Here is a 27,680-nt window from a genome sequence, read left to right on the forward strand (position 1 = left end):
AATCTTGCTTGTTTGTAGGTGACCAAATACTTATTTTCCACCATAATTTGCAAATAAATTCTTTCAAAAATCAGACAATATGATTGTCTGGATTTGTTTCCACATTTTGTCTCTCATAGTTGAGGTATACCTATGATGACAATTACAGGCCTCTCTCTCATCTTTTTAAGTGGGAGAACTTGTACAATTGGTGGCAATTTTGCCCCACTGTACAATTGTTTTATTTTTACCGGGCTAAAGGCATCATCCTGGTATGACCACTCAACGTTGGGCGACATACAGGTATGTCACTTAATGTTATGTGGTTTAAATAAACTTACCGGCCTGTTTGCAATGCTCTGCAGCATGTACAGGGAGCAGCGCATGTGCAGCTCTGTTTACATTTTTGGCACAGTGCCAGTGTGCTGGGATGAATGACTCCCATGCATGCACATCATCATGCATCGACCAATCAAAACAGCTGAAGACTGTCACCCAGAAGACCAAGGTGTCCAGCAAAAGTGGCAGTTAAAGGTTTGAGACAAACTATTTACAGTACCATATATTCATATATTTTTATTTTTTTTATAAAATCTTTATCACAAAGGAAAGATCTGCTCAAAAAGTGTTAGCTAGAGTTCAGATTTAAAGTGGTTCCAAAGGCTGAAGGGCTGTGCACAAGAGTAGCGCCTCTCTCCGATTCCTCCCTCCTCACAGGATAGACTGACAGCAGCGGGAGCCATTGGCTCCTTCTGCTGTCAGTCAAATTCTGTGACAAGGGATCTGGTGGTGGGGCCAAGCTGAGCTCTCTGTGTCTATAGATGCAGACAGGGTGGCTCAGGATCAAGCCCACATGAGTGCCCCCATAGAAAGCGGCTTCCTAGGGGGGGCATGTCCCGGAGAGGAGCCTAGAGCGCCGGAAGGGAACCCAAGAAGAGAAGGATTGGGGCTGCTCTGTGCAAAACCACTGCACAGTGCATAGTACAGTACCACTGCACAGTGCAAGTATAACATGTTGAAAATCAAGGCTTACAATTACTTTTGTTAGTGAAGTCTATCTAAATCTGTTGGTGTATGTAACACTCCATCATCTACCCTCTTCCCTCAGATTGACAATGTTGCTGTCCAAAGGGTGTTGATTTTTACCCAGAGTGAAGACACCCCAAGAAAGGAAGTGTGTTACTGGCCAAATCACCAGGTGAAAATAAAAGTTTAAAAAAAAAAAAAAACTAAAAGAAAACTAATGCAGCCACCACATGTAAAAAAGTGGCAAGCTGCAATATATTTAATTTTTGTTTTTAGGGTTAATAATTTAAATATCTAAAAATTCCCAGAGATCTGTTCTGTATTCATGTAATCATTTGCAAAATGGTGTGATCTAGGTGTGATGAATGTGCTTTACCAATCAGAAGTACCCCTAGAGGTGCACATACAACCATCTCTCAACATTTAATATACAGAATTGTGGTCAGCCCAATACCGGATATCAGACAGGAAATGTCCCAGCGAAGGACACAAAGGCTGGATGTAATAGGACATTCATTGCGTGTCCTTCTGTATATCCTGCCCTTGTCAGTGATGTATTTCTTTTCATAAGCCAGCAACACAGACTTGTGGAATATTTATGTCTGATCTCGAATCTGCGTCCCATTACAGACTTTTGGCGGCTGTATCTGAAACCAGCAACATATAAGCATCTGATGTTTACATTAGAGAATGTATGCTAATTTATCAGTATGAGGCACAGAGATTTTCCCTGTATATACAACAGCCATATTTGAGATTAAACCATATGGAAAATAACTTTGCCCAAAAGGGGGAGGTCTAAAAGAGAACCTGTCAGCCGTTTTGAGCATTTATGATGAATTTATCCTGTTCTGGGAACAGAGCAAAACTCATTTCAGAAAGGCATACAGCCTAACAAAGGTAACAGCAACAGAGGTGTCTGCTCTCTGTGGGACTTTAAGGAGTAACTCCGCTTTTGTTGGGAAGAAAACATTCCCCTCTGGGTGATCTCTGTACATTGCAAAGTTTTAACAAACCTTCTTGCAGATTCCTACCTTTTCTTATTCTGAAGAAATCCCTGTGTGTTTGTCTGTGTCCATGTGCTAAGTGAGTCTAATGGGAGTGGTTTTGTAATTATCAACCAGTTGCTGCACCGGAAGGGCTCTAATGAGGAAACCTGCAAGGTCAGCATCCCTTTAGATGTGATTTTCGATTGACAAAAATGAATGAATTTTTTGTTGCAGGGGATGCCTGAAATCTAACTTGTATCTTAGTGCAGACATCTAGGAAAATCAGTAAGCCAATCACACAAGCAGGAAATGACACATTTTGTGCACAGAACACCTCCAGGTTGCCATATTGCATTTTACAGAAAACTACAGAGGCTGCAGATTGAAAAGGAAAAGTAATTTTTAATAACATTCAATCACAATATGACTTGTGTTGCAATTGTATATATTATTTTTTTTTAATTTGCTATTTAATTTTTTTTCCCACAAAAGTGGAGTTGCCCTTTAAAAATTTGGTATTGAAACCAAAAGCAAACATTTACTATATTGCGGCTTACCAATTCTTAGATGTGATGGCTGTATTAGTTTCCTTTATGAGACTTTTTCTTTCCATTTTCTTCTGGTAATCCAGCTAATAAGTCTGTTTTCCACAAGCTCAAGCTCTCCAGCAGAATGTATCATTTTACATGGGAGAGACAAACACTAGCAGGGCTACTTAAAATGATCAGCTTTTATTTATTCATGCAAAATCTTTATCCGAAAAGGAAAAAATCCTATTTGCTGTACCTGATTATAAAGTGTGAGCTGGAGTTTGGCTTCAATTTGCTAGTGTATCTAAATCTGCTAATACATTTAACACTACCCTCCACCAGACCGACAATGCTGCTGTCTGCTGTGCCTCCTATGCTCATTACTCCAGAGTTGTGTCTAATACCGGAGGTGTGTAAATTCCGACAGAAAAAGTCAGACGGAAGCTTTTCATTGTCTATTCCGATCATGTGTGTGCCTCATCGGACTTTTTTTTTTCGAAATTCTGACAGACCTAGAAATAGAACATGTTCTAAATATTTCCGCCGGAACCAATTCCTATCTGGAAAATCGCTCGTCTGTATGCTGTTCCGACGGACCAAAAACGACGCATGTTCTGAAACAAGTACGAGACGGAAGCTATTGGCTACTGGTTATTGAACTTCCTTTTTCTAGTCCCGTCGTACGTCACCGCGTTCTGGACGGTTGGACTTTGGAGTGATCGTGTGTACGCAAGACTGCTTGAGCGGAATTCTGGAGGAGTTCCGTCGGAGAAACCTTCGGAGTTTATTCCGATGGCAAAACCGGTCGTGTGTACAGGGCTTTACTGGCCAGAACACCAAATGAAAAGCCAAAGAAAAGAAAACGAATGCAGCCACTATATCGAATGATCGGCAAGCTGCGATAGATTACATTTTTGGTTTGGGGTTTAATACCACTTTATCTTTTAAATGTTTAAAACAGCCGACAGGTTCAGTTCAACCAGTACCAGTCTGTACATACCACTTCATCACCAATTTTTCAGTTTCCTGTGATGTCATAGTTTAACTGACTTTTTATTAGTATTCCTACATTGTTGTTGATACAGCATGTTAGTTCACATTATTTCATTTTTATATATAATTTTTTTGCATGAGGTTATTTGCTGTATGATGTACTAAATTTTAAGTGCGGCATATCTTGCTTCTATTTGTTGACTGCGTGTTTTTATCCTGCACATTTCCTGCCGCAGCCTTTTTATCACTTGGATATTTTGTTACCTTTTATGCAGTATATGGAATTGATCATTTTTATTTTGTGTTTAGGAGTAGGTGACAAATGTTCCATTGCTTCGGTGACAGTTGTCATAGGCGGGGTTCAGTATAGAAACTGAGAAATCTCCCCAAAGTGATAAAAAACTTAAATAAATTGTAACTTCATCCAAATCAATACAAACGTTGGAAAACCCATTTTAGCTGGAGTTCCACATTAATAACAAGTATGTGACACAATCCCCATTGCATGTAAATGGAGACTGAACAACAGACAAAAGCCAGCCTATTATTCTATGTGTGCAGCAATTTCCACAGAACGTACTCCTTATAAATATGGAATGTTTAAAATATCTTTTTTTATATGGATAATATATTTACTGAATAATGAAGGTTAAAATTAAATATTTATAGTGCTACTTTAAGACAGGCCAGTTTGCTCTCTGGGAGACATATAGAGGTATTTGGAGAGTTTCAGCCACCCAGGGACAGCTGAATTGTTCAGCAAATGCTTTCTCTAAAAATTCCTAGAAATCCTGAGAGTGGAAGGAAGGGAGAGGATGTAAAGGGTCACATTTCACGCCAATTCTATATACATTTTATAGCATTGTTAGCCTAGTGTAACAGTCTATTATTATTATGGAGCAGGCATTGTGAAGATGCCAATAGAGGGCAGGGCCAGCATATAACTCAGACACATAGAAGAACTAACAATGAGACAAATAGAAAGGGAAGAAGCAACTGCAACTTCCTTATCTCTATACAGTGCCTTGAAAAACTATTTCATACCCCCTGAAATTTTCCACATTTTGTCATGCTGCAACCCAAAAAGAAATTATTTTATTGGGATTTTTTTGTGATAGACCAACCCTCAAAGTGGCACATAATTTTGAAGTGGAAGAAAAATGATAAATGGTTTTCAAATTTTTTTACAAATAAATACGTATGTGAAAAGTGTGGAGTGCATTTGTATTCAGCCCCCCGGAGTCAATACTTTGTAGAACCACCTTTTGCTGCAACTTCAGCTGGAATACGTTTTGGGTATGTCTCCACCAGCTTTGCTTTTAGGCCAAAAAGTTACATTTTGGTCTCATCTGACCAGGGTACCTTCTTCCACATGTTTGCTGTGTCCTCCCACATCGCTTCCCACAAACGGGACTTCCTATAGCTTTCCTTCAGCAATGTCTTTCTTCTTGCCACTCTTCCATAAAGGCCAGATTTGTGGAGAGCACGACTAATAGTTGTCCTGTGGACAGATTCTCCCACTTGAGCTGTGGATTTCTGCAGCTACTTCAGCGTTACCATGGGCCTTTTGGCTGTTTCTCTGATGAATGCTCTCCTTGCCCGGTCTGTCAGTTTAGGTGGACAGCCATGTCTTGATGAGTTTGCAGTTGTATCATACACCATATTCAGATGATGGATAGAACAGTGCTTCGTGGGATGTTCAAAGCTTGGGATTTTTTTTTATAACTTAACTCTGCTTTACACTTCTCCACAACTTTATCCCCGACAAGTCTGGTGTGTTCATTGGCCTTAATGATGCCGTTTGTTCACTAAGGCTATCTAACAAAACTCTGAGGGCTTCACAGAACAGCTGTATTTATACTGAGATTAAATTACACACAGGTGGACTCTATTTACTAATTAGGTGACTTCTGAAGGCAATTGGTTCCACTAGATTTTATTTAGGGGTATCAGAGTAAAGGGGGCTGAATACAAATGCACGCCACACTTTTCACATATTTAATTTGTAAAACATTTTGAAAACCATTTATCATTTTACTTCCACTTCACAATTATGTGCCACTTTGTGTTGGTCTATCACATAAAATCCCAATAAAATACATTTACATTTTTGGTTGTAACATGACAAAATGTGGAAAATTTCAAGGGGTATGGATACTTATTCAAGGCACTGTAGGAATCTTAAACAAAGCCTGCTCTAGATCATAATCTGCTGTAAATCCCTATGCAACGTTATTAACTCATCTTTCTATAAACCAAGACGTACAAAACATGTGTCAAAAAATCACTCCTAAAGTAAACCTTTAGCTGGGCTATGGAAGTGTTCAAGTATTTACATACAGTATTCTTACCAGTAAAATATGTCCTTGCTTACCACCATAGCTGCAACCACTGTGGAGCAATTTATTCTCATATTAAACAATTACACAGTAGAAATACTGAGGTTTTTCAAGTTAGCCTTCTCTGTAGCTCATCCCCCCTTCAAGAATTGGAGTGCCTACAATGTGTTTATATAAGAAATTAGAAGGCCGGAAGGAGTCATTAATGGGAGAGGGAGCTTAGCTGCTAAGTCACTTCTGGGCGGAAAAGGGACTTGGAGGACTTAAGTGCCCACAAGCTCAAAGCTTGTTTCGTGGCTCATTTACTGCTTTTTAAGATTTTTAAATATTGAATGTCGATAGCTTGTCCACATATTCACTGAAAGCACTCAATGGTCCCTCCTGGCAGTATATGCATCACTGCCTCATTCTTGCTCAGGGCACTGTGAACACTGGGTCCAAAAGTGTGTACTGAGCTAAATGGTTTCATACAGTGGGGAGAATAATTATTTGATCCCATACAGATTTTGTAAGTTTGCCCACTTGCAAAGAAATGAAGGGTCTATAATTTTTTAACATAGGTGTATTTTAAATGATAGAGACAGAATACAAATGTTACAGAGGTAAGGCGTTTCTTGTAGTTGGTTACCAGGTTTGCACTCATCTCAGGAGGGATTTTGGTCCACTCTTCTTTACAGATCTTCTCTAAATCCTTAAGGTTTCGTGGCTATCACTTGGCAAATCGAAGTTTCAGCTCCCTCCATAAATTTTCTATAGAATTAGGGTCTGGAGACTGGCTAGGCCACTCCATGAGCTTAATGTGCTGCTTCTTGAGCCACTTCTTTGTTGCCTTGGCAGTATGTTATGGGTCATTGTCATGCTGGAAGACCCATCCACAAACCATCTTCAGTGTGCTGGCCGAGGGAAGAAGGTTCTCATCCAAAATTTTACAATACATGGCCCTGTCCATTGGCCCCTCAATACGACAAAGTCAGGCTGTACCTTTGGCAGAGAAACAACCCCAAAGGATAAATGTTTTCACCTCTATGCTTGACTGTAGAGATGGAGTTCTTAGGGTCATAGTCAGCATTTTTCTTCCTCCAAACAGGACAAGTCGAGTTAATGCCAAATAGCTAAATTTTGGTCTCATCTGACCGCAGAAGTTTCTCCCAATCCCAAACTTCATACGGGCCTGTACATGTGCCTTCTTGAGAGAGGGGGACCTTGCGGGCGCTGCAGGATTTCAATCCATGGCGGCATATTGTGTCACCAATGGTTTGTTTGGCAACTGTGGTCCTAACTGCCTTGAGACCATTCAGAAGCTCCTCCTGTGTAGTTCTGGGCTGATCCATCACTTTTCTCATGATCATCCTTACCCCATGAGGTAAAATTTTGCATGGAGCTCCAGACCGAGAGCGATTGATGGTTTGGTGGTATTTTGTATTTCTCCCATAATTGCTCCAACAGTTGTCTCCTGGTCACCAAGCTTCTTGCTGATAATCTTGAAGCCCATTCCAGCCCTGTGCAGGTCTACAATCTTGTCCCTGACATCCTTTGACAGCTCTCTAGTCTTGCCAATGAGAAGTTTGAATGGAAGAAAGATTCTGTGCACAGGTGTTTTTTATACACGACGAGTTAAACTGACAGGACTAATTTGTGTACCACATGAGCACATACTGTAGACAGCCTGTGGGAGCCAGAATTATTGTTGGTTGGTAGGGGATTAAATACTTATTTTACTTACTGAACTGCAACCCAATTTATAACATTTGTATCGTGTGTTTATTCTGGATTTTCGGTTGATATTCTGTCTATTATTTAAAATACACCTATGAAAAAAATGATAGACCCTTAATTTCTTTGTAAGTGGTCAAAAGGTACAAAATCTGCAGGGGATTAAATAAATATTTTCCCAAATGAAAACACCTTGTGGCCGGAGGTGGAGCATTGTGCTTTGCAAAACACTGACTCACTGGCATTGAGAGTTACCTGTGACCATCGCCAGCGTCTGATTCACATGGTGCAGGATTACCTAGGGGCAAGATCAGACTTGGACACCTTTCCCACCGTAAATCCTCTAGGTTACTGACGTAGGCACAGACGAGAATACCTATGGAGCATAGTCCAGGTTGCTAAAGTGGAGGGAAAACAACGGACACAAATAATGGGGCACAATTCATCCCACTAATATCAACAATGGGACCCTATTACTTCCACTGATCCCAATGATGTGGCACTATCCCTCCTCCTACTGACCACAAGCGCTTTGTCACTTTTTTTTTTACCCACACTAACCACCAAGCTTGAGGCATTGGTTATTCCCACTGACGCCAAGTCATTTTCTACACGCACTGGCCACAGTCTGCCCCCCTTAAAATCTCAGGGACAGTAAACTGGACCTTTGTTTAGAAAGTCTGTTGACCCCTGGTATTAAGGGAAATATTGTTTACCTCCATAGCTGAGGAGAAAGAATCTGGTGAAGCGATGCTCAGAGTGTCTCTTGTGCCAAAATCACCTTCGTTGTCCATGAATGCGATATCTGTGTCATCATCTACAAAGAAGACAAATCACTTACAGTGACAGGTAATCCAGGAAGCATATGTAACATCTTCTCAACCTGGTGCTCTCTACCAGATCTCCAACTGACAAACTTCTATCTGTGTAAATGCCCAGTTCATATCTGGGTGTTTTAGATGTGGTGCTTTGTAATACATGTTTTAAACATGTTACCATTGAACTTGTGGTTTCCAGCAAAATTTGTGGTACCCTAACAAAGATGAAATTTTTCTAACATAATAAAACCTGTATAATAACATAAAAACCTAAATGTTTGGTCATGCATGCAGCTGCAGGGATACAAGTCTGTGAAAAATTAAACTAAGTCTATCTAAAATAGGTTCTACATGTGTATTTGACATCTACCCAGGTCAGCAGTGAAATTCCAGAGGCGCCAGCAATGTTCACTGGACACTGTGCAGCCTTGCTTCTGAAAAAATCCTCACTGGGTCCTCTTCAGTCTGCAGGTTCGAACTGTGGCCCCATTCTTTTCTATGGGAAAAGCTGTATTCTTCAGGTCTACTGGAGATCTCCATGAGTATGGCTCGCAGTAGGAATGAATAGGGCCATGGTACACATGCACAGGCTGAAGAGGCTCGGGCAGGAACTTTATCAGAAGCAAGTCTGGCAAGGGTTGCCTAGTAAAGATCACTGGATTGAGGACAGGTACGTATAAAACAAGGTGAGCTGCATTGGGTAGGGGGGTTGTATTCATTAAATACAGTTGTCCTTTAAGCAGGGAGGTCTTCCCAGTCCAGCAGAAAGTGGATAACAGAATCCACTCTCCATTATAAATGTAACATTAATAACCTAGTCTCTTTTCTAATTGTAAAAGAGGGATTAGACAGTTGAAGACTCTTGCAGAGAATATAATGTCTGTAACTTTAGGCACACATTTGGCTTAAAGTGTAAGTAAACCCCCCTATCGGTTTCAGCCATGGAAGCTGCCATCTTTGCCTCTGTTTAATCTACAACTGCCAGGATGCTGCACATGTGGTCAGTTATGACACCAACCATTGGATGGTTTAACAGTCTGGTTGAGAGCACAACCAATGGGAGTGTTACATTTACGGCCCCTGAAAAAGTTTTTTGAAACTGGTAAATGGATGGGTTTACTTCCACTTTAAATAATATATTGGCTATTGCTTTTATAAGTACAGATGCCACAATTATATTATTTATTTAAAACAGTCAAAGTAAATAATTACTAAACAGCAAACATCCACTTTCCCTCAGCGCTCTTGAATCTGTTAAAATAGACAGGTCACAGACCCTCCAGCTGCTGCTATTAAGTGAATCAGGAAGTAAAAAATATGTCTACACACCCTAAGGAGATATAGGCATTAGCAGCGCTAAATTCTTGCATCAATCCCAGAAAGATATTAATTTTAAACACATAATAATATATAAATCCAGCACAATGTGCTCATTATAAACAAGAATAAAAAAGTATAAAAAAGTCTCTGTAGAGTAAACCAGGTGTAACAAAATAACCAACAGTGCGTGGGGGAGTGTTGAAGAAATTGTAATTATAATTAATTCCTCAGATTCTTCACCACACCATGTGGGACAACGATCTCTTAAGATTTTACACTTACCAGAAATCAGGTGAAAATCAGCCTTAAACTCCAGGAAGTCCACTTGCTGGGGAGTTTAAGGCTGATTTTCACCTGATTTCTGGTAAGTGTAAAATCTTAAGGGAGCAGTGTCCCACGTGGTGTGGTGAAGGGATGAAGATTCTGAGATGGATTGGCTCTTTACCCCGATCTGCGATCACAGAGCGTACCGGGTGCACGCCATAGCTTTGCCGCGGTTCTGGGATAGCGTGACGCCCTCCTAAAACTTGACGACCACGCTGTAGCCATCATTCGGCAAGTGGTTAAAGTGAAAGTTCAACTGGAAGGTCCTGCTCCAAGCAGGAGGAGGAGGTTCATGAAATGGCTCAGACAAGATATAACCAGGGTGGTAATGTAGTCCAAAGGGCAGTTAGGATGCAGTGAGGTGCCACAATCACTGCATAGACACAGGCCTACACAATAAGGGCACATGGCTCACTATTGTATGTTCATTACTTTTGGGAGGTAAACAATTCCTATATATGCATTTTAGATCTGTAGTTATTTAGCTGGAGATGACACAGCCAAAGCCGACTAATGTAGTCCATTTGTAAAACTGACTTATGACATCCAGCATAGAGTTCCTCCAGGAATTCGCGCAAGAATAGACGTTTGCACCCTCAGCTGACTCATGCAAATAATCTTAGTTTTCAATTTGATGAATATTTGTAGAATTATTAAACCAGCAGTATAAATCAGGCGGCTTCCTGTGCACACAGCGAACGTTTATGCCCGAGTTTTCATGGACTTGTATGGTGAATTAATTGAACGATTCTGACCTGTTGGATCACTTCCACCATCTGGAGTCCTGAGAGCAGCTCTGGAGGAACAGTGTTATATATCAACATGTCTAAACTTCAGACATTACAAAAGCAAAGTCTGTGCTACCTCTGCCAGCCATAGAAACCAGAGCTCCCCCAAAATGACAGGTTATTAAGGACATGCTGAGGAGAATGGCAACAGAATGAGCCCGCAATTTATCATAATTCACAGAACTGTTCATACATTCGCGGTGTTCAGACCTTCATACTGGATCTAGTTTCTTATAACAAGGGTTCAGACTTTCACTTCTCATCTGTTAAGTATATTACATGGAACTTAAAACTTTTTGTTGGATATATACATGAATGTGAGCAACACTTGTTACAGAGGAACTTCAGCCATTTTTTTAACCTGCTAGGTGCTCACAGTATCATTGCTCCCTAATAGATTCATAAAGTTTATGTAAACCCAAAAAATAAAATTCCATATAAGCTTTAACATGTTAATGAAAATTTTAAAAATTATTTTAACTTCTTCAGATCCGTGCTATAGCCGAATGACGGCTACAGCGCGGACCTACTTTGCCAGGAGTACGTCTGTTGACGTCCCCCCATGCCCGAACGGCCTGCGCGCCTCCTGCAGGGCACGCACGGCACGCTCTGTGATCAGCAAGTCCATGAGACTCGCTGGATCACAGATCGGAGTAAGGGGTTGATCCCGACCCCTTACCACGTGATCAGCTGTCAGCCAATGACAGCTGATCATGTGATATAAACATAATCGGCTATTTTTTCTCCTCGCGCTGGCAGCGTGAGGAGAAAAAAAAAGCTGATCACCAGCGGCCGTGAGAGGGACATCAGTCCCAAACACAGAGAGCTGCCGCCAGCTCCTCAGTGCCCACCTGTGCCACTTACCAGTAGACAACAGTGCCGCCTACCAGTGCCCACCAGCGCCACCCATCAGTGCCCACAGTGCCTCATTAACAGTGCCGCCCATCAGTGCCACCCATCAGTACCATCTTATCAGTGCCCATCAGTGCCCATCAGTGCCACCTTATCTGTGCCTATCAGTGTCCACCAGTGCAGCCTATCAGTGCCCACCAGTGCCGCCTCATCAGCGCATATCAATGAAGGAGAAAAATTATCTGTTTGCAAAATTTTATAACGAACTATGAAACATGATTTTTTTTTTCAAAATTTTCCAATTTTTGTTTGTTTAGCAAAAAATAAAAATCCCAGCTGTGATTAAAATACCACCAAAAGAAAGCTGTATTTGTGTGAAAAAAAAAATAATTAAAATTTCATTTGGGTACAGTGTTATATGACCGTGCAATTGTCATTCACAGTGCTACAGCACTGAAAGCTGAAAATTGGTCTGGGCAGAAAGGGGGGTTTTAAGTGCCCAGTAAGCAAGTGGTTAAATAATTTTTAAATCTGCAGCATTTGTTAAAATAATACTTTGGGATACTGAAGGCTCTTGTTTAGGCAGTTTGTCAGGAATTAGCAGTAGAGATGGCCAAATCTGCGTAGCTCATTATAATTATTTATATATATATATATATTTATATATATATATATATATATATATATATATATATATATATATATATATATATATACACATATACACATATACACACACACACACACACATACATACATATACACACACACACATACATACACACATACATACATACATACACATACATACACACACACACACGCATACATACTCAGCAAGTATTGGGTCAGGATGAGCTCAGGCGTGTTCACAAGCCACATGTGCAGAGCCCACCAGGAAGTCGGCACTGCACAGTGCTAATCACAAGCAGTGAGACATTATCCCGATGCGCGGCTGCAGAGATCAGGAAATGTCTCACTACTTGTGATTAGCACTGTGCAGTGCCGACTTCCTGGTGTGCTCTGCACGTGCAGCTTGCGAACACGCCTGCCTATACACGCACATGAACTTTAATGGTATCCCAGTCTTAGTCCGTAGGGTTCAATATTGAATTGGCCCACCCTTTGCAGCTATAACAGTTTCAACTCTTCTGGGAAGGTTGTCCACAAGGTTTAGGAGTGTGTCTATGGGAATGTTTGACCATTCTTCCAAGTGTTCTATCAGGTTGAGGTCAGGACTTTGCAGATCAGTCAAGTTCCTCCACTCCAAACTCACTCATCCATGTTTTTATGGACCTTGCTTTGTGCACTGGTGCACAGCCATGTTGGAACTTGAGGGAGACATCCCCAAACTGTTCCCACAAAGTTGGGAGCATGAAATTGTCCAAAATGTCTTGGTATGCTGACGCCTTAAGAGTTCCGTTCACTGGAACTAAGGGGCCAAGCCCAACCCCTGAAAAACACCAAAATGATTTGGACCAGTGCAAATACAAATTTGATTCTTATATCACACGATATTACCGTAATAATTACCACAACATTTCAGTAAGAAATACACTAAAGTTAATTTTAGGGCACACAAATGCAATAAATTACCCATTTTTTTGGGGGTAAAATATAAAAGGTGAAGTGGCACAGAGTAAATAGATACCCAACATGTCAAACCTTAAATTTGCGTACACCCGTGAAATAGTGACAAACTTCGGTACCCTATATTTTTCCTAGGCGATGCTCTCAAAGCCCCCTATAGGTCGTCAGTTTACTGCAGGGGCAGGCAACCTCGGCCCTCCAGCTGTGGTGAAACTACTAGTCCCATGAGACATTGCAAGACCCTGACAATCACAGGCATGACTCCTAGAGGCAGAGGCATGATGGGATTCGTAGTTTCACCACAGCTGGAGTGCCGAGGTTGCCTACCTCTGGTTTAGTGTTATGGAGAAAGGTCTGGTGCTAGAATTATTGCTCTCACTCCGGCGTGCACAGTGATATGTAACATGTGTATTACAATTGGTGTTTTCTTGCATAGGCACACCTGACGCGTGTGTTTAAGTTTGTACGTGCATATGTGAGGCTGGCCTCAAGAATTTCTTTGGGGGGATTTTATGTGCTTGGGTGTAACAAATTTTTTACAATTAGGAAATTTTTATTTAACAACTTTTTTTGGCGACAGGTTCTCTAAAAGGCCCTGGATGTCTCCCCTGTGCTCCACTGAATGTAATGCAATGCAGATCGCATTGCATTACATACTTCCCTAACCATGCTGGCCGAGGACACAAAAGTTGGACCTGGAAGTGAAATCACACACGTCACTTTCCGGGTCAGCAACAAGGACAAGAGGAGAACAGATGCGAGTCCATTCTCTCTCCCCTCCACCTGGCTGCACCCGTTATGTCGATCCCGGGCCCACAGATCGGCAAAGAGGATACATGGCGGGGGTGTGCTGTTACTGAGGGTGTGTGGAAGCAATTTGGCAGCAGTGCAGCCGCCCAAAAGCTTTCATCTGACAGGCATGAGTCTGCTTGTCAGATTTACACAGCCATCGGGAATGTGTGTAACCCCCCCACTGTCAGGCCCATACCAGGTACGGGCCTGGCAGCGAAAGGTTAATGGTTATCACTTTGGCAGCTCTAGGATCCTTGGTTCAAATCCCAACCCGGATGCTGTCTGCATGGAGTTTGCATGTTCCCCCTGTGCTTGGGTGGCTTTCCTCCAGGTCCTCCGGTTTCCTCCCACACTCCAAAGACATGCTGGTAGATTAGATGTCTAAATTGGTCCTATGTGTATGTATGCATGAGTAGATTGTAAGTTCCTTGAAGGCAGGGACAATTATGAATGTAAAGGATGTAAAGCACTAAGTAAATTGTCAGCAATAAATAAATACTTGTAATAAATAATTAAACAGTTCAGTAATTGCTTTCACTAGTTACTACTCAGCAGAAAAATTACTGCATCATATCCTATGTTTGCCAACTGTCATATAGTTTACGGTTTAAACATAAAATGTATCTTTCATTTCTCTGGTATGACATCTAAAATTACTTTGCAGTCAATAACAAGAACTGAAGTAGTTTTGACAAGTAGGTAATGATCTGCAAACCACTAATCTAAATAAACAGATCATTCCCTGTGAGGTCATGTGGAGTCAGATTTGGAATAGGTCAATGACATCTTTTTCTATTTTACAGCATGAGAAAGTACCCAGATAACCTGATCCCTCCACCCCCTTCATGGCCAGGAAAATGTCAATTGTCTATTATTTCCTCATCAATAGGCTACTGTAGCAAGGTCCCGGGTCCCCTTCGGTCGAATAAAAACCTCCAGAGTTAGGGACAGCTGACATCCTTCTGTGAAGAGTGGGTTACAAGGCATGGGGGGTGTAGTGCAAGGTAGATTCATGGGCGCCAGACACTTCTTGAATGCAAAGAGATTTATCGTCTCTTAAACAGAACTGTGGGAGAGAGGGTTTAGGGCCAGGACACCCTTCAGTAGTTGCAATGTTAATTAGCAGACTCCGAGACTTCTATAGGTGGACAGCCATGCAGGGAAAAGCACCCAGCCGGCACCACATCTGCATGTGTAGAGACGCTGTCTCCTATGGCAACAATGTTGAACAGTTTCTAACGAAGGTTACAATGAACTCTTTATTTCCTCTACAATCTACCTTGCAGATCTTCACTCAACTGAGCTCCCAGTCTCTCTCACTAGACTTGCTGATTCACTGCCACTGGATTCCCTGAGCTCTTCCAATCTTCTCTCTCAGTATCTTCCTCAAGCGTCACCTCCGCTTCCCTGCTGGGTCCCCAGCTTGGCATCCAAGATACTCCTCAAGCATCACCGCACTGGCCTGCTCGGTCCTAGGCTTGACACACAAGACTGCTCTGCAAGCGTCACCTTCGCTGGCTGGGTCCCCTGGCTTGACACCTGCTGAAGTTTCCCAATTCTTCACCGTCCCCGGTTGGTGAGAATACTGCTCTGGTACTTGCTTCAGCTACTCACTGTGGTCCCTGGTAAGAAGATGGATGGTCCCTTAGTGGTGACAGCTTCCCCTCTACCTCCGACCACGACAGGTTCTCGGCTGGCAGAACTGTAACCTCTGGTTGGACTGCAAGCTGCAACCCCAACCCTGCGCTGCTCTCTTGCTTCTGGATAGGCCCTCAGACAGCCTAGCAGCCAGATGCCCCCGGGATAGGCCCAAACTCCGGCCTAGCAGCCCGGGGCAGCACAACACACGTCCACCCAGACAGCCGTCCAGGTGGCACAGAACACAGATCACCTGACCTCACCCAAATAATGGGCTCTCCCAGCAGGCCTAGGGACCCAAGAAGATCCCTGCCCATTGGCTGAGATACCCCATCTATTCCTAATCTGTCCTTGCAATGCCCCTGTCTTATATAATGTCACCAGATACCCGGCCATCTAGTGACAGAAGAGAGAAGTGCAGCAATTCCAGAATTAGGGTGAGATCAATTGATCTCCTATCAATTGACCAAGGCAACTATTCCTGGCAGGTAAATTTACTAGCAACCCTGCCTAAACATCAGGGTGCTACACTGCCAATCCATATGATCAATAATCTGCTAGAGAGCACTACAAGTGCAAATGTCAGAAATTAGACCGAATAATACTGTAGCATCAGAAGCCTATTGTGCCAAAAAGTAGGTATGTTTCTTGTCCCCTTGTCACAAATTCTCTCTTTACTGTCTTCTCTTTTTTTTAGGTATCTTTACTCTTTTCCTGATACACTCACTTTGACTCCTTTTATTGCCAGCAGGTGGTAAAAACAGGCCGTTGATCCATGTTTTTACTGCCTGCTAACTGCCCACCTACAAGCGATCATGGTGCATTTTATCACGGTTCAAAAAATAAAGAGGACCTAGTATTAGATACAGTATTTTTTCATATTAGGTGCATGCATGCTAAGTAATGAGAGAGAGAGAGAGAGAGAGAGAGAGAGAGAGAGAGAGAGAGAGAGAGAGAGAGAGAGAGAGAGAGAGAGAGAGAGAGAGAGAGAGAGAGAGAGAGAGAGAGAAGAGAGAGAAGGGAAGAGAGAGGGGAGGGAAGAGAGAGGGGAGGGAAGAGAGAGGGGAGAGAGAGAGAGAGAGAGAGAGAGAGAGAGAGAGAGAGAGAGAGAGAGAGAGAGAGAGAGAGAGAGAGAGAGAGAGAGAAAATAGAAAAAAAAACATGGTGTCACAAATAAATATATTTAGCATGGTGTTTGTAAAAGAAACGTGTCACAAAGGGAGCAAGCTATATTAAATAGAGCGTGACTCTGAGTACACTGCTGACAATGATGTGTTTTCTATCACCAAGGCTGTAAAATGTAGTAAACAGTTGAAGTTGGACACACGTGTCTCTGGAGTGACCAGCAGCCGGCCCACATGTGTCTGAGAAGCTGTGGCAGGTGGAGGACAGGAAGGTGGCAGGAGGCCATCTTGAGCCTAAAATTAACTTAAGAGTCTCCGGTGGCAGGGAAGTGCAGTGATGCGGGGGAATTAGATTTGAGGCTGTGGTTACTGGCGCGTGTTTTGCATAGAGAATGCTTTATATAAATGATCTGTTCCATATATAAAATTCAGGGACGCGTTATTCTAAGAAAAAACGGAGGAACGATACAGCACGCAGTGGACAGACAGGGACAATGATAGAGGTATCAGGAGAACATTTAAAAAGTTGAGAAGGCCAAAATAATGGAGATCTGCTCATTTACAGGAATTTAGAAAAAATCCATGTCAAGTGTTATAGATCGGTGTCATGGGGTCTGATGCACGTTATGAAATTGTACAAAATAAATATATCTATCTATCTATCTATCTATATATATATACTTTATCTGCCAAAATTGTCTCTTTTCAGATCTACTTCATTCTACAGAGAAAGTTGTCTGGCTCTCTCCTGTTGCCTATGATGAGCTCAGCAGCTGCGACAGGAGAAAGTACACACTGAGCATGTGCGGCCCAAAAGAACAGGACGGTGCTCCTGTGGCACTAGGGGGCGCTGGCTCCAAATGGCTGTTCCGTCCCTACAATAACTTGGGATGGAGCCTTTGCTGTTGCGGCCACCACTGATGACCTCGGCAATCTGAGACAAGAGAGAATACACAGAGCGCATGTGCAGCCCAAAAGAACAGGATGGCACTCCCTCCCATGGCACTGCAGGGTACGGCCAAAGATGGATCGAAACTTGGCCAGTTCAGCATGGAAATTTCAATCCATCCATTGACAACTTTAGACAGGACATTTCATTTTTAAGGCTATAAAATACAGCAATGGGGTTGATTTACTAAGGGCAAATAGACTGCACTCTGCAAGTGCAGTTGCGCCAGAGCTTAGTAAATGAGGTAAAACGTCACTTTGCAAAGAATACCCAATCACGTGCAAGGGAAAAAAAATGCATTTTTGCTTGCACATAATTGGATGATGGAAGTCAGTAGAGTTTCTGCTCATTTACTAAGCTCTGAAGCAACTGCAAAGTGCACAGTCTTTTTCCCTTTAGTAAGTCAACCCCATTATGTTCTGTCTTGTTGTGATGGGGCTAATTTGTAAGCTGTGAGGGCATAATAAAAGGTTTATTTAAAGTGTATCTGTGGTCAAAATGTAGTCAAAATGTAAAATTATATATTAGTTATCAGATTGCATTTTAATTATTTCCAGCCTACTCATATTAATTTGAACAATCATGCAGTTTGTAAACTTACTGAAGATCCCATACATTGACTCTTAAATTCTGACAGGTAGTCACTATGCCCTGTAAGTAGGCACTGCTGTGTCACACATTTCACTGAGCCTGCCTTCTGAACTACAGAGGTGCTGAGGAGGAGTTTCAGGAGGCGGAGTCAGTACAGGAATCGCAGCTTGCAGGCAGCAAGGTACCATGGAATATGTAGTCCTTAGAAACTGAAAGTAAACAGCAGAGGAGAAACTGCAAAACATGCAGGGAAGCTGTGGAAGAGATAACCAGCAAGACAGGCAGAACTCACAACATTAAAAAGGATTTTTTAAGTAAATTTATATTAGATTGTCATGTACAAATATTATTTGTATTGTTATTTTTAATGCTGATATTACAATATGAAAGTTTATGCTATGACCATAGAACAGGCTACAAGTTTCCATAAAAAAAAAAAAAAAAAAAGAATTTTACCTGAACTAAAACATTTCCAAGGAAAAGCTGGAAATCACTAATGCAGACACCATTACTCCAGTAATCTCCACTGTCAGCACAAGTCTGACCATAGAGTACAGGCAGGCTGTGCTTCCAAGAAGAATGAGAAGAAGAAAACTGACCATGCTTGGATGGATGTGCTTCTATGCTTAGTGTGGTCAGTTTGAAATAGGAATGCAAGGGAAATGGTAAGATCACCAGGTATTTCACGCAAAAGGAAGCTATGCAAAGAGAACAGGATACTTTTTAAATACAAGTACAAGTACATGGTAACACATACACATATCAGGAATATGAAATGTTGGGGTAACATACACTTTGACACACATACACATTACGACCCATGCCATGTCATTAAAACGTAAAATTCCAGAACTCCAGTGGACATCCACTGTGCGCCGAGATAATGGCAATGGCATACTGTTAAATGATCTGTTAAAGTTACTTGACATTTAAGTATGGGGTGGGGTTTATTTTTTTTCAGAATCATACTTACCTAGGTGGATGCAGCATTGGTCTGATGCTGCATCTGTCCCCTGCCGCCTGTAACACTGAGAACCGAGCGATCAAACACCGCTGATGGCTCGGTTCTCAGAGCTCCCTGAGCTGGTGACCGTCAGTCAGCAGCTCTCTGCTCCCCCCCCCCTCCACTGGAGCGCTGGGCTGTGGGAGGGGGTGGGAGGGGCCAGCTCAGACTCTCAGCGGCTCACTTAAAGGCCGAGCCAGGTGTCGGTCCAGACATGCAGGCATGTGGATGGATCCAGACTTCGTTATCACGATATCTCGCCGCCCCCCCCCCCCCAGTCTGGACCAGCTCTGGGGCTTCAGCCCGCTGTCTGCTGAAAACAGGCCACAAGAGTGCAGAATGAACTGCACTCCATTCACAACCAGAGTGATCTTTCACAACCTGAGTGATGTAAATTAGGCAGATGCGAAACAATGAACATGTTTTCACTGATGGAAGAGGTTGCCATCAGTGAACACATGTCAAAACAATTAGTAAATGCCGATATAGGCAGCTGAGGTTATATGCAAATCTTGTCTTTCTATAAAAGTCAAGACTGGCCCCAAGGCTCCATTCCCATTTGGCATTTTGGGATCTTGTGCAGAATAGCTGCAATTCTGCCTGCGATCTCCAATCACACTGCAATCGGTTCGGGTGCCATTCATTTTCAAAGGCACCTAAATGTGGCACAGTTTTTGTGCAGTTATCGTGCAAGTCGCACAACAATCACGGCAAAGTGCAACGCGTAAAGCTTGTCACCCAAAAGAAGCGTCCGCTCCTTCTTGGGCGACAAGCTTTGCGCATTGCCGTTTGCCACAATGGCTGCGCAATTTATTGCTGCAAAACCGCACCATGTTTTAGGTGCCATTGAAAATAAATGGTACCCGAGTATGCGTTTTGCGATTGCAGTGCAACTTGAGATCGTAGGCAGAATTGCAGCGATTCTGCCCAAGATACTGAAACGCCAAATGTGAATGGTGGATACCATACCTAATCCGGACTGATCTTTGAATGTGATGAGCGGATCTTCTGACAGGTGAAGCTCAGGAGATGTGAAGGGACGTAGCAAAAGGTGCAATTTCCATATACAATAAAACCTTGGTTTGAGAGTAACTTGGTTTAAGAGCATTTTGCAAGAAAAGCTAAATATTTTAATACATTTTGACTTGATATACAAGTAGCGTCATGTCACAAGTGAGTATAAAAGAGAAGAGAGGTGCCTCTAAGTGTAGCAATATGGTTACATTTAATGAAGATACAACATTTAGCAACTCACATGGTTGATGATTAAAATAGGCACATCTAAGTATGCAGGCATCCGGGGTAAAGCTGTCCACATAGACCGTCCTCCTCACTGCCATTGATGCCGTCCCTTCTACGCTGCGTTCCACGAGCGGTTCAAGCCTCGCTTTCAGGTCGCTCTACTGCAGGGTAGTCTTCCCGGTCAGGATTGCAGACTGACAGCGGTGAGAGCCGGTGGTGTGGAGGACGGTCTTTGTGAACAGCTTTTCCCTGGATGTCTGCATACTTAGATGTGCCTCTTTAAATCATCTTTTTAATCCTCTTGTGGAGGCTTCCATTTGTGGATGGACATTTTAGGGTAACACAACCCGATCACATTGTTATAATCTTTTTATATGGACTAAACTGAAGGACTTCTGAATAAATGGTTGTGGAATGAATCATTTGAGTTTCCATTATTTCTTATGGGGAAATTCGCTTTGATATACAAGTGCTTTGGATTACAAGCATGTTTCTGGGAAGAATTATGCTCGCAATCCAAGGCTTTACTGTAAAACTTTGCCTTCTTATATCTTTGGATCTATTGATCATTTTATGTGTTTTTTTTTTTTTTTTAATAATTCTGCCGATGCATGTTCTCATCATATGATTACTTTCAAAGAGTCAGATTTATAACAGGTCTACTTTAAAACACAGCTCTGAATGACTCTCCTCTTATGTGTGGGCTAAGAATACACACAACTCCACCATCTGAAGCAGATGCGCTTTTCAGATCTATCTTCAACTATTTATAGGATATGTTGTCAGCTGCTAGGATTTTAAGAGGACCTGGACAGAGTACACCCCTCCCCAGCACACAGACACACGTGAGCAAACACTTCATTACCAGCATGTGCTAAACCAATTAATAATTCACCAGCATCTGCTGGGAAATGTCCTGACTAATCAATGGACCTTCTGATGCTATTTTCATAAAACATCCTTCTGAAAGGGAAGGGGGTCCCCCCTCAAGTCTCACCCTCTCTTTTACTCATGGTTTGCAGTGGTGGCTTTTAAAGTTTTATTATCTTGGGGACTCCAGTAAGCCAAGTCATAGTTATGGAGGACCACCTAGGGTTAATCATGGGTCTAAACTTCATAGCATCTTTTAAAAAGGATCAAATAAAAATTATGTAACTATCACAAACAGATATGGATCAACGGGCAGTATGGTGGCTCAGTGGTTAGAATTTTTTGGGCACTAGGGTCCTTGGTAGGGTTGCCATTTGTCCGGGATTCACCCGAACAGTTCGGGTATTGAATCATGTGTCTGGGTTTCAGACCACCCAAAACCCGGACATATTATTCAGCCCAGACTCTGGTTTCGCAGCAGGGTTGCTGCCTGTAGTTGTCTAAACCAAGAGTGTAATGTGTTCTCAGTGTGCCCCCTTAAATCAGGGTTCCCAGAGCACCCCTTAGGTCAGAGTCCCCAGAGATCTCCCTTACATCAGTCTTCAGAGTCCCCCTTACAGTGTAAGGAAACTCTACGGATTCAGGTTTAAAAGGGGAACTCTGTGGACTCTGTAAGAGAGGACTCTTGTGAATAACGTCATATTATTATAAATGTTATTTAATCACAAAATATATGTACTGCTTAGTATATGGTGTAAAAAAAAATTGCTTTGCTCCACTAAAGTGTTTTGGCTTGACTTGAAGAAAAGGTGGCAACACTAGTACTCGGTCTTCAGTTAAGACACTAATTGCATGGAGTTTGTATGTTCTCTCTGTGCGTGCGTAAGTTTCCTCCAGGCACTACGGTTTCCACCCACACTCTAAAGACATGCTGGTAGGTTAATCAGCTCCTGTCTAAAACTGGCCCTTGTAAGATATTCTACTGTGCCCACCCAAGATGGCTGGCTCAGGGTCTGCCCCAAAAGCCCTAGTCCCCAGGGACAAAAGAGCTATAGAAATATTAATTAACTTTATGTGGCAGCAGGGAGGGTGGACCTAAACGATGACACGCCACACAAATGCGTCCATGGTGGCCGAAGTTTCTGTGCGGAGAACGCCCACCCTCCTGGTCTCTTTTTATAATTGTGAGCTGGTGAGACAAGCTCCTGATCACGTGACCACTGTGACAGCTAATCACAGTGATCACATGATTGGAAAGTTTGTCCTACCTCCCAGTCATAAGACCCAGGTAAGCCTAGGTTTACATTTGTGTGGGTCAGAAATATGCATAATTGCACGCATTTCCAACCCGCAAGCAAAAACAACCTGCTCTTTAGTAGTTGTGCGAGGTTGCCATTAATTCTTAATGGCAAACCCCCCCCCCCCATGCATCCAAAAAAGCAACGTCTTTTCACGTGCAGCAAATTATGATGTTGCAGGACCATGCAACTAAGGCCTCTTTCACATGGACGATCCGTATGTCCATTTTTCATCCTTCCGTTTTCGGATGAAAAACGGACATACGTTCATCCCTATGGAGCGTCGGATGTCAGCGGTGACATGTCCGCTGACATCCGACCCCGCTCCAATCCGAAAAGTGTAACGGAGGAAAAACCTACTTTTCCATCCGTTTTCGGATCGGATCGGGTGACGACGGACACTACGGTCCGTCGTCATCCGATCCCCCCATAGGGGAGAGCGGCGCTCTGACAGGTCCGTCGCTGCACAGTGTGCAGCGATGCACCTGTCATCTTCCTGCTCAGCGGGGATCGGCGGAGCGATCCCCGCTGAGCCAGCGGATGTTCACGGGGCGGATCATCACTGATCCGCCCCGTGAGAAAGAGGCCTTAGTGCAGCACGATTTGAAAAAAAGAGGGACTTTTTCCCTGTGTTTCTGCAGGTAGGGCGATCCATTGACAAGAATAGGCTGCCAACCCGCAGAACGCAACTCCCAAGCAAAATACGACTTGCTCTTTAGTAGACGTGCAGGGGGTGCCATTATGTTCTTGATTTCGAAATTCTTAAAGGAGTTGTAAAGGCAGAAGGTTTTTTTATCTTAATGCATTCTATGCATCAAGATAAAAAAACTCCTGTGTGCAGCACCCCACCTGAGCCCATCTTGATCCAGTGATGTTGCATGAGAGTCTCAGCTGTCCGGGACTTCCCCTCCTTATTTGTTGAGACAGCAGAGAGCGCCATTGGCTCCCGCTGCTGTCAAATTCAGTGAGCCAATGAGGAAAGAGAGGGGGCGGGGCTGAACCACAGCTCCGTGTCTGAATGGACACACCGAGCAGCAGCTCGACTCGGGTGCCCCCCATAGCAAGCTGCTTGCTGTGGGGGCACTTGGCAGGAGGGAGGAGCCGGGGGCACTGGCGAGGGACCCGCGAAGAGGAGGGTCTGGGCTGCACTGTGTAAAACCACTGCACAGAGCAGGCAAGTATAAAATTTTTATTTTTAAATGAAAAAAAAAAAAAAAGAGAATTTAGTATTACTTTAATGGCACCCCCAACAAGGGGGTGCCTAAGTGATCCTACGTGGCTATTTTTAGCTCTGATCGCTGTATAAATGTCAATGGTCCCAAAATAGTGTCAAAAGTGTCCGATGTGTCCGCCATAATGACGCAGATCACAGATCGCCGCCATTACTAGTGAAAAAAAAAAATAATAATAATAAAAATAATAAATAAATAAAAAAAAACATAAATCTATCCCGTAGTTTGTAGACGCTATAACTTTTGCAGAAACCAATCAATATACGCTTATTGCGATTTTTTTTTTACTAAAAATATGTAGAAGAATACATATTGGCCTAAACTGTGGAAGAAATTGTGTGTATATATATATATATATATATATATATATATATATATATATATATATATATATATATATATATATATATATATATATATATATATATATATATATATATGTGTATATATATATATATATATATATATATATATATATATATATATATAAATAACATTTTTTTTTGGGGGGGGGGGGATATTTATTATAGTAAAAAATATTGCTTTTTTTTCAAAATTGTCACGCTTTCTTGTTTATAGCGCAAAAAATAAAAACCGCAGAGATGATCAAATACCACCAGAAGAAAGCTCTATTTGTGGGGAAAAAAAGGACGTTAATTTTGTTTGGGTACAGGGTCGCATGACCATGCAATTGTCAGCTAAAGCAAGGCTCTGGTCAGGAAGGGGGTAAATTCTTCCGGGGCTGAAGAGGTTAAAGAAGAACTGCAGTCTGCTCACATAATTTGTAATAAAAACATCTTTGCCATTCTGAAGCTTCCCTCCAACCACTTTGCATATTATTTTATATATACTGTGATTCTGTACTTGCCAAATATGCTGCAGAAATCTCCCTCCACTGAGTCTGGCTACTGCCATTTTAACTGTGGGCAGCTGAAGCTGCTGCCAGTTCACTTCCTGGATTCACAGACACACAGAGGCACACCTCCAGCTCTGCAGCTCTCATTGGCCCTCTTATGACTCACCCCCTCCCTTCCTAGCAAACTCTCATAAGAGTGAGAGAGAGAGCTGTGCATGATGTCATAAGCCTAGGCTAATGACCAGACAAACAGGAAGTGGGCTGTATAAGGTATTTACTGGCAGAAAAAAAAATGTTTTACTATCCAAAGTTAAAACAACAAGGGCAGAAGATTTAATAGATGGAAAGATGAAAAAATGACTGAAGTTGCACTTTAAAGTGGTTCTAACAGCTCAAGGTTTTTTACCTTTGTGCATTGGCTCCAACTGCTGTCAGAGACAGTGAGCCAATGAAGAGAGAGAGGTGGGGGGCAGAGCCATGGCTCTGTGTGTGAACGGACACACAGACCAGTGGGTCTGGAGTGATCCTGCCTGGGTGCCCCCATAGCAAGCTGCTTGCTTTGGGGGCACTCAGCAGGAGAGAGGGGCCAGGAGCGCCGGCAGGGGACCTGAGAAGAGGAGAATCAAGGCTGCCTCATCATTAAGTGGGTACGTCAAAACCATGTACCCGCTCCCCCCCCCCCCCAACAAGATGCCAAATGTGGCAGCGGGAGGTGGAGGCAGACAACCAGAGCTTCCCCTTTTTGGGTGGAGCTCCGCTTTAAGTATGACATGTTTATTTTTATGTAAAAATATCCAAACCTTTAATATCACTTTAAAGGAAATGTATGGTCAGTTTCATTTTAGAACATCAGCATTGTAATAACAACACAAACCATTTTTTTCGACAATCCAATATAAGCTTACTTGAAAAAATCCTCCTTCATGTTGCGAGTTCTGTCTACTGGTCGTCTCTCTTTATACAACTTCCTTGATTCCCTGCATGCTTTGCAGCTTCTCTTCTTTACTTTCAGTTTCTAAGAACTACATATCCCATGGTACCTTGCTGCCTGCAATCTGTCATTACTGTACTGGTTCCACCTTCTGAAACTCCTCCTCTCAGCAATTCTGTAGATCAGAAGTCAGGCTCTGTGAAATGTGTGACATAACAGTGCTACTCACAGGGCAATATTGACTACCTGTCAGAATTCAAATAAGTAAACGTTTAGGGATCTTCACAAAGTAAGTTTACAAACTTCAAGATCATTCAGATTAATAGGAGTAAGCTGGAAATAATTAAAATACAATGTGGAAATGAATATATGATGCGCTATGAGGATCCATTCAAAACGGAGTTCTTAATATTGGATGGAATTTACAGATACAGAGCAGGCACATAGAATGGAATGCATGTTCAGGATTTGAAACTTTAGATCATAGTGATGTTCTCATTCTCATTATAGTTGTCTGTATTTCTGGATTGCGCTCCCTCGCTTACACAGCGGCGGTCATTAGCTGTCATGTCGCTCTGATTCACCCACTTTACATTTCTCATAAACACATTTCTTGTCTCCCAGACTAAACATTTCTGCTGGCAGAGAATGCCGGATTAACACTATCCAGACCCCGGTACACCATCCCTGGCTGCTTCCCGCTGCAACAATGATAAACGGAGGCAGAGGAGGTCATTGCAGCTTCCTAATTCTCCTTTGTATCTGGCTGCTATTAGAATTAAGAGGAACTCCAGCAAAACAGCTAAATACCCCAAATATTTTAAAGTGTTAGTTCACCTTTACAGAACTGGGAGGTGGCCTAGCACCGTACACCCGCCCCCCCCCCCCCCAGGTCCCCACTGTACTTACCTCTGGGGATGCCGAGCTGTCAGTACCCATGAGCGATTACATGCAAGCGACCACAATTAGCGGCGGGCGCTGCTGGTTTTAATGGGATTGCCTCCCGCACCTAATCGCTGGGAACCCCCTGCTGGGGTTCTCGCATGTAAATCGTGACGCTTCCTTTTGCGAGTATGAATGAGGCCTAAAGGTTGCACTGTTCAGCAATCCTCATGTCCACACACCTCTGCCACACAGCATAGCCAAACCACTATTTTCCCTTTGCAGCTTCTTCCATTACCTGAATGCTCATTGGACTAAGAAACAGCAAAAGCTGCTAAAAGCGGCACTTTGTCCCCCATGCACCCACATCCACAAATCTGTTCCACTTGCTGACCGCCCTATAGCAGTTTTACCGGTACAGGGTGGCAGCTGTGCACCGTATCACGTATACATACCGTACGTGATTCTGCACTTCCACCTACAGGGGGCGCGCATGCATGCATGTCCTTATTCCACAGCAGAATCCAATCTGCAAGTGCCAGGCACTGGATGTCCACCAGCACCCACTGATCGTCGGTAAAACACACAGAACAAGGATCTAGTTATGTAAATAAGGCAGATCTTGTTCTGACGGGGGGGGATGGATTTTGTGTTCTTGCAATGAAATCTATCTCTTCCCTTAGTAAAAGCAGCACATATACGTCAGAAAAACACTGGCTAGGCACAGAGTTAACCCTTTGATCATCCTAGATGTTTGACCCCTTCCCAGCCAGTGTCATTAGTACAGTCACAGCGCATATTTTTTAGCACTGATCACTGTATTAGTGTCACTGGTTCCCACAGAGTTTCAAAAGTGTCAGTTAGAGTCCGATTGTCCGCTACAATATTGAAGTCCAGCTATAAATCGCTGCAATTACTAGTATTAAAAAAAAAAAAAAAAATCCATAAATATATACAATAATTTGTAGATGCTATAAGGTTCCCGTAAACCAATCAATATGCGCTTATTGG

General features: G+C 42.7%; 1 protein-coding gene across 1 annotated transcript in view; it reads right to left on the minus strand.

Moving 5' to 3' along the window:
* MIGA1 (mitoguardin 1) overlaps positions 1–27,680 on the minus strand; it is a gene marked incomplete at its 5' end in the record, with an annotated part of 82,246 nt that overhangs the window by 38,070 nt on the left and 16,496 nt on the right. Inside the window, 1 exon segment of the mRNA XM_073593708.1 lies at positions 8,286–8,386. Coding sequence (XP_073449809.1) covers positions 8,286–8,386 — 101 coding nt within the window.

Source organism: Aquarana catesbeiana, linkage group LG07 (assembly GCF_042186555.1).
Source record: "Aquarana catesbeiana isolate 2022-GZ linkage group LG07, ASM4218655v1, whole genome shotgun sequence".
Classification (NCBI taxonomy): Eukaryota; Metazoa; Chordata; class Amphibia; order Anura; family Ranidae; genus Aquarana; species Aquarana catesbeiana.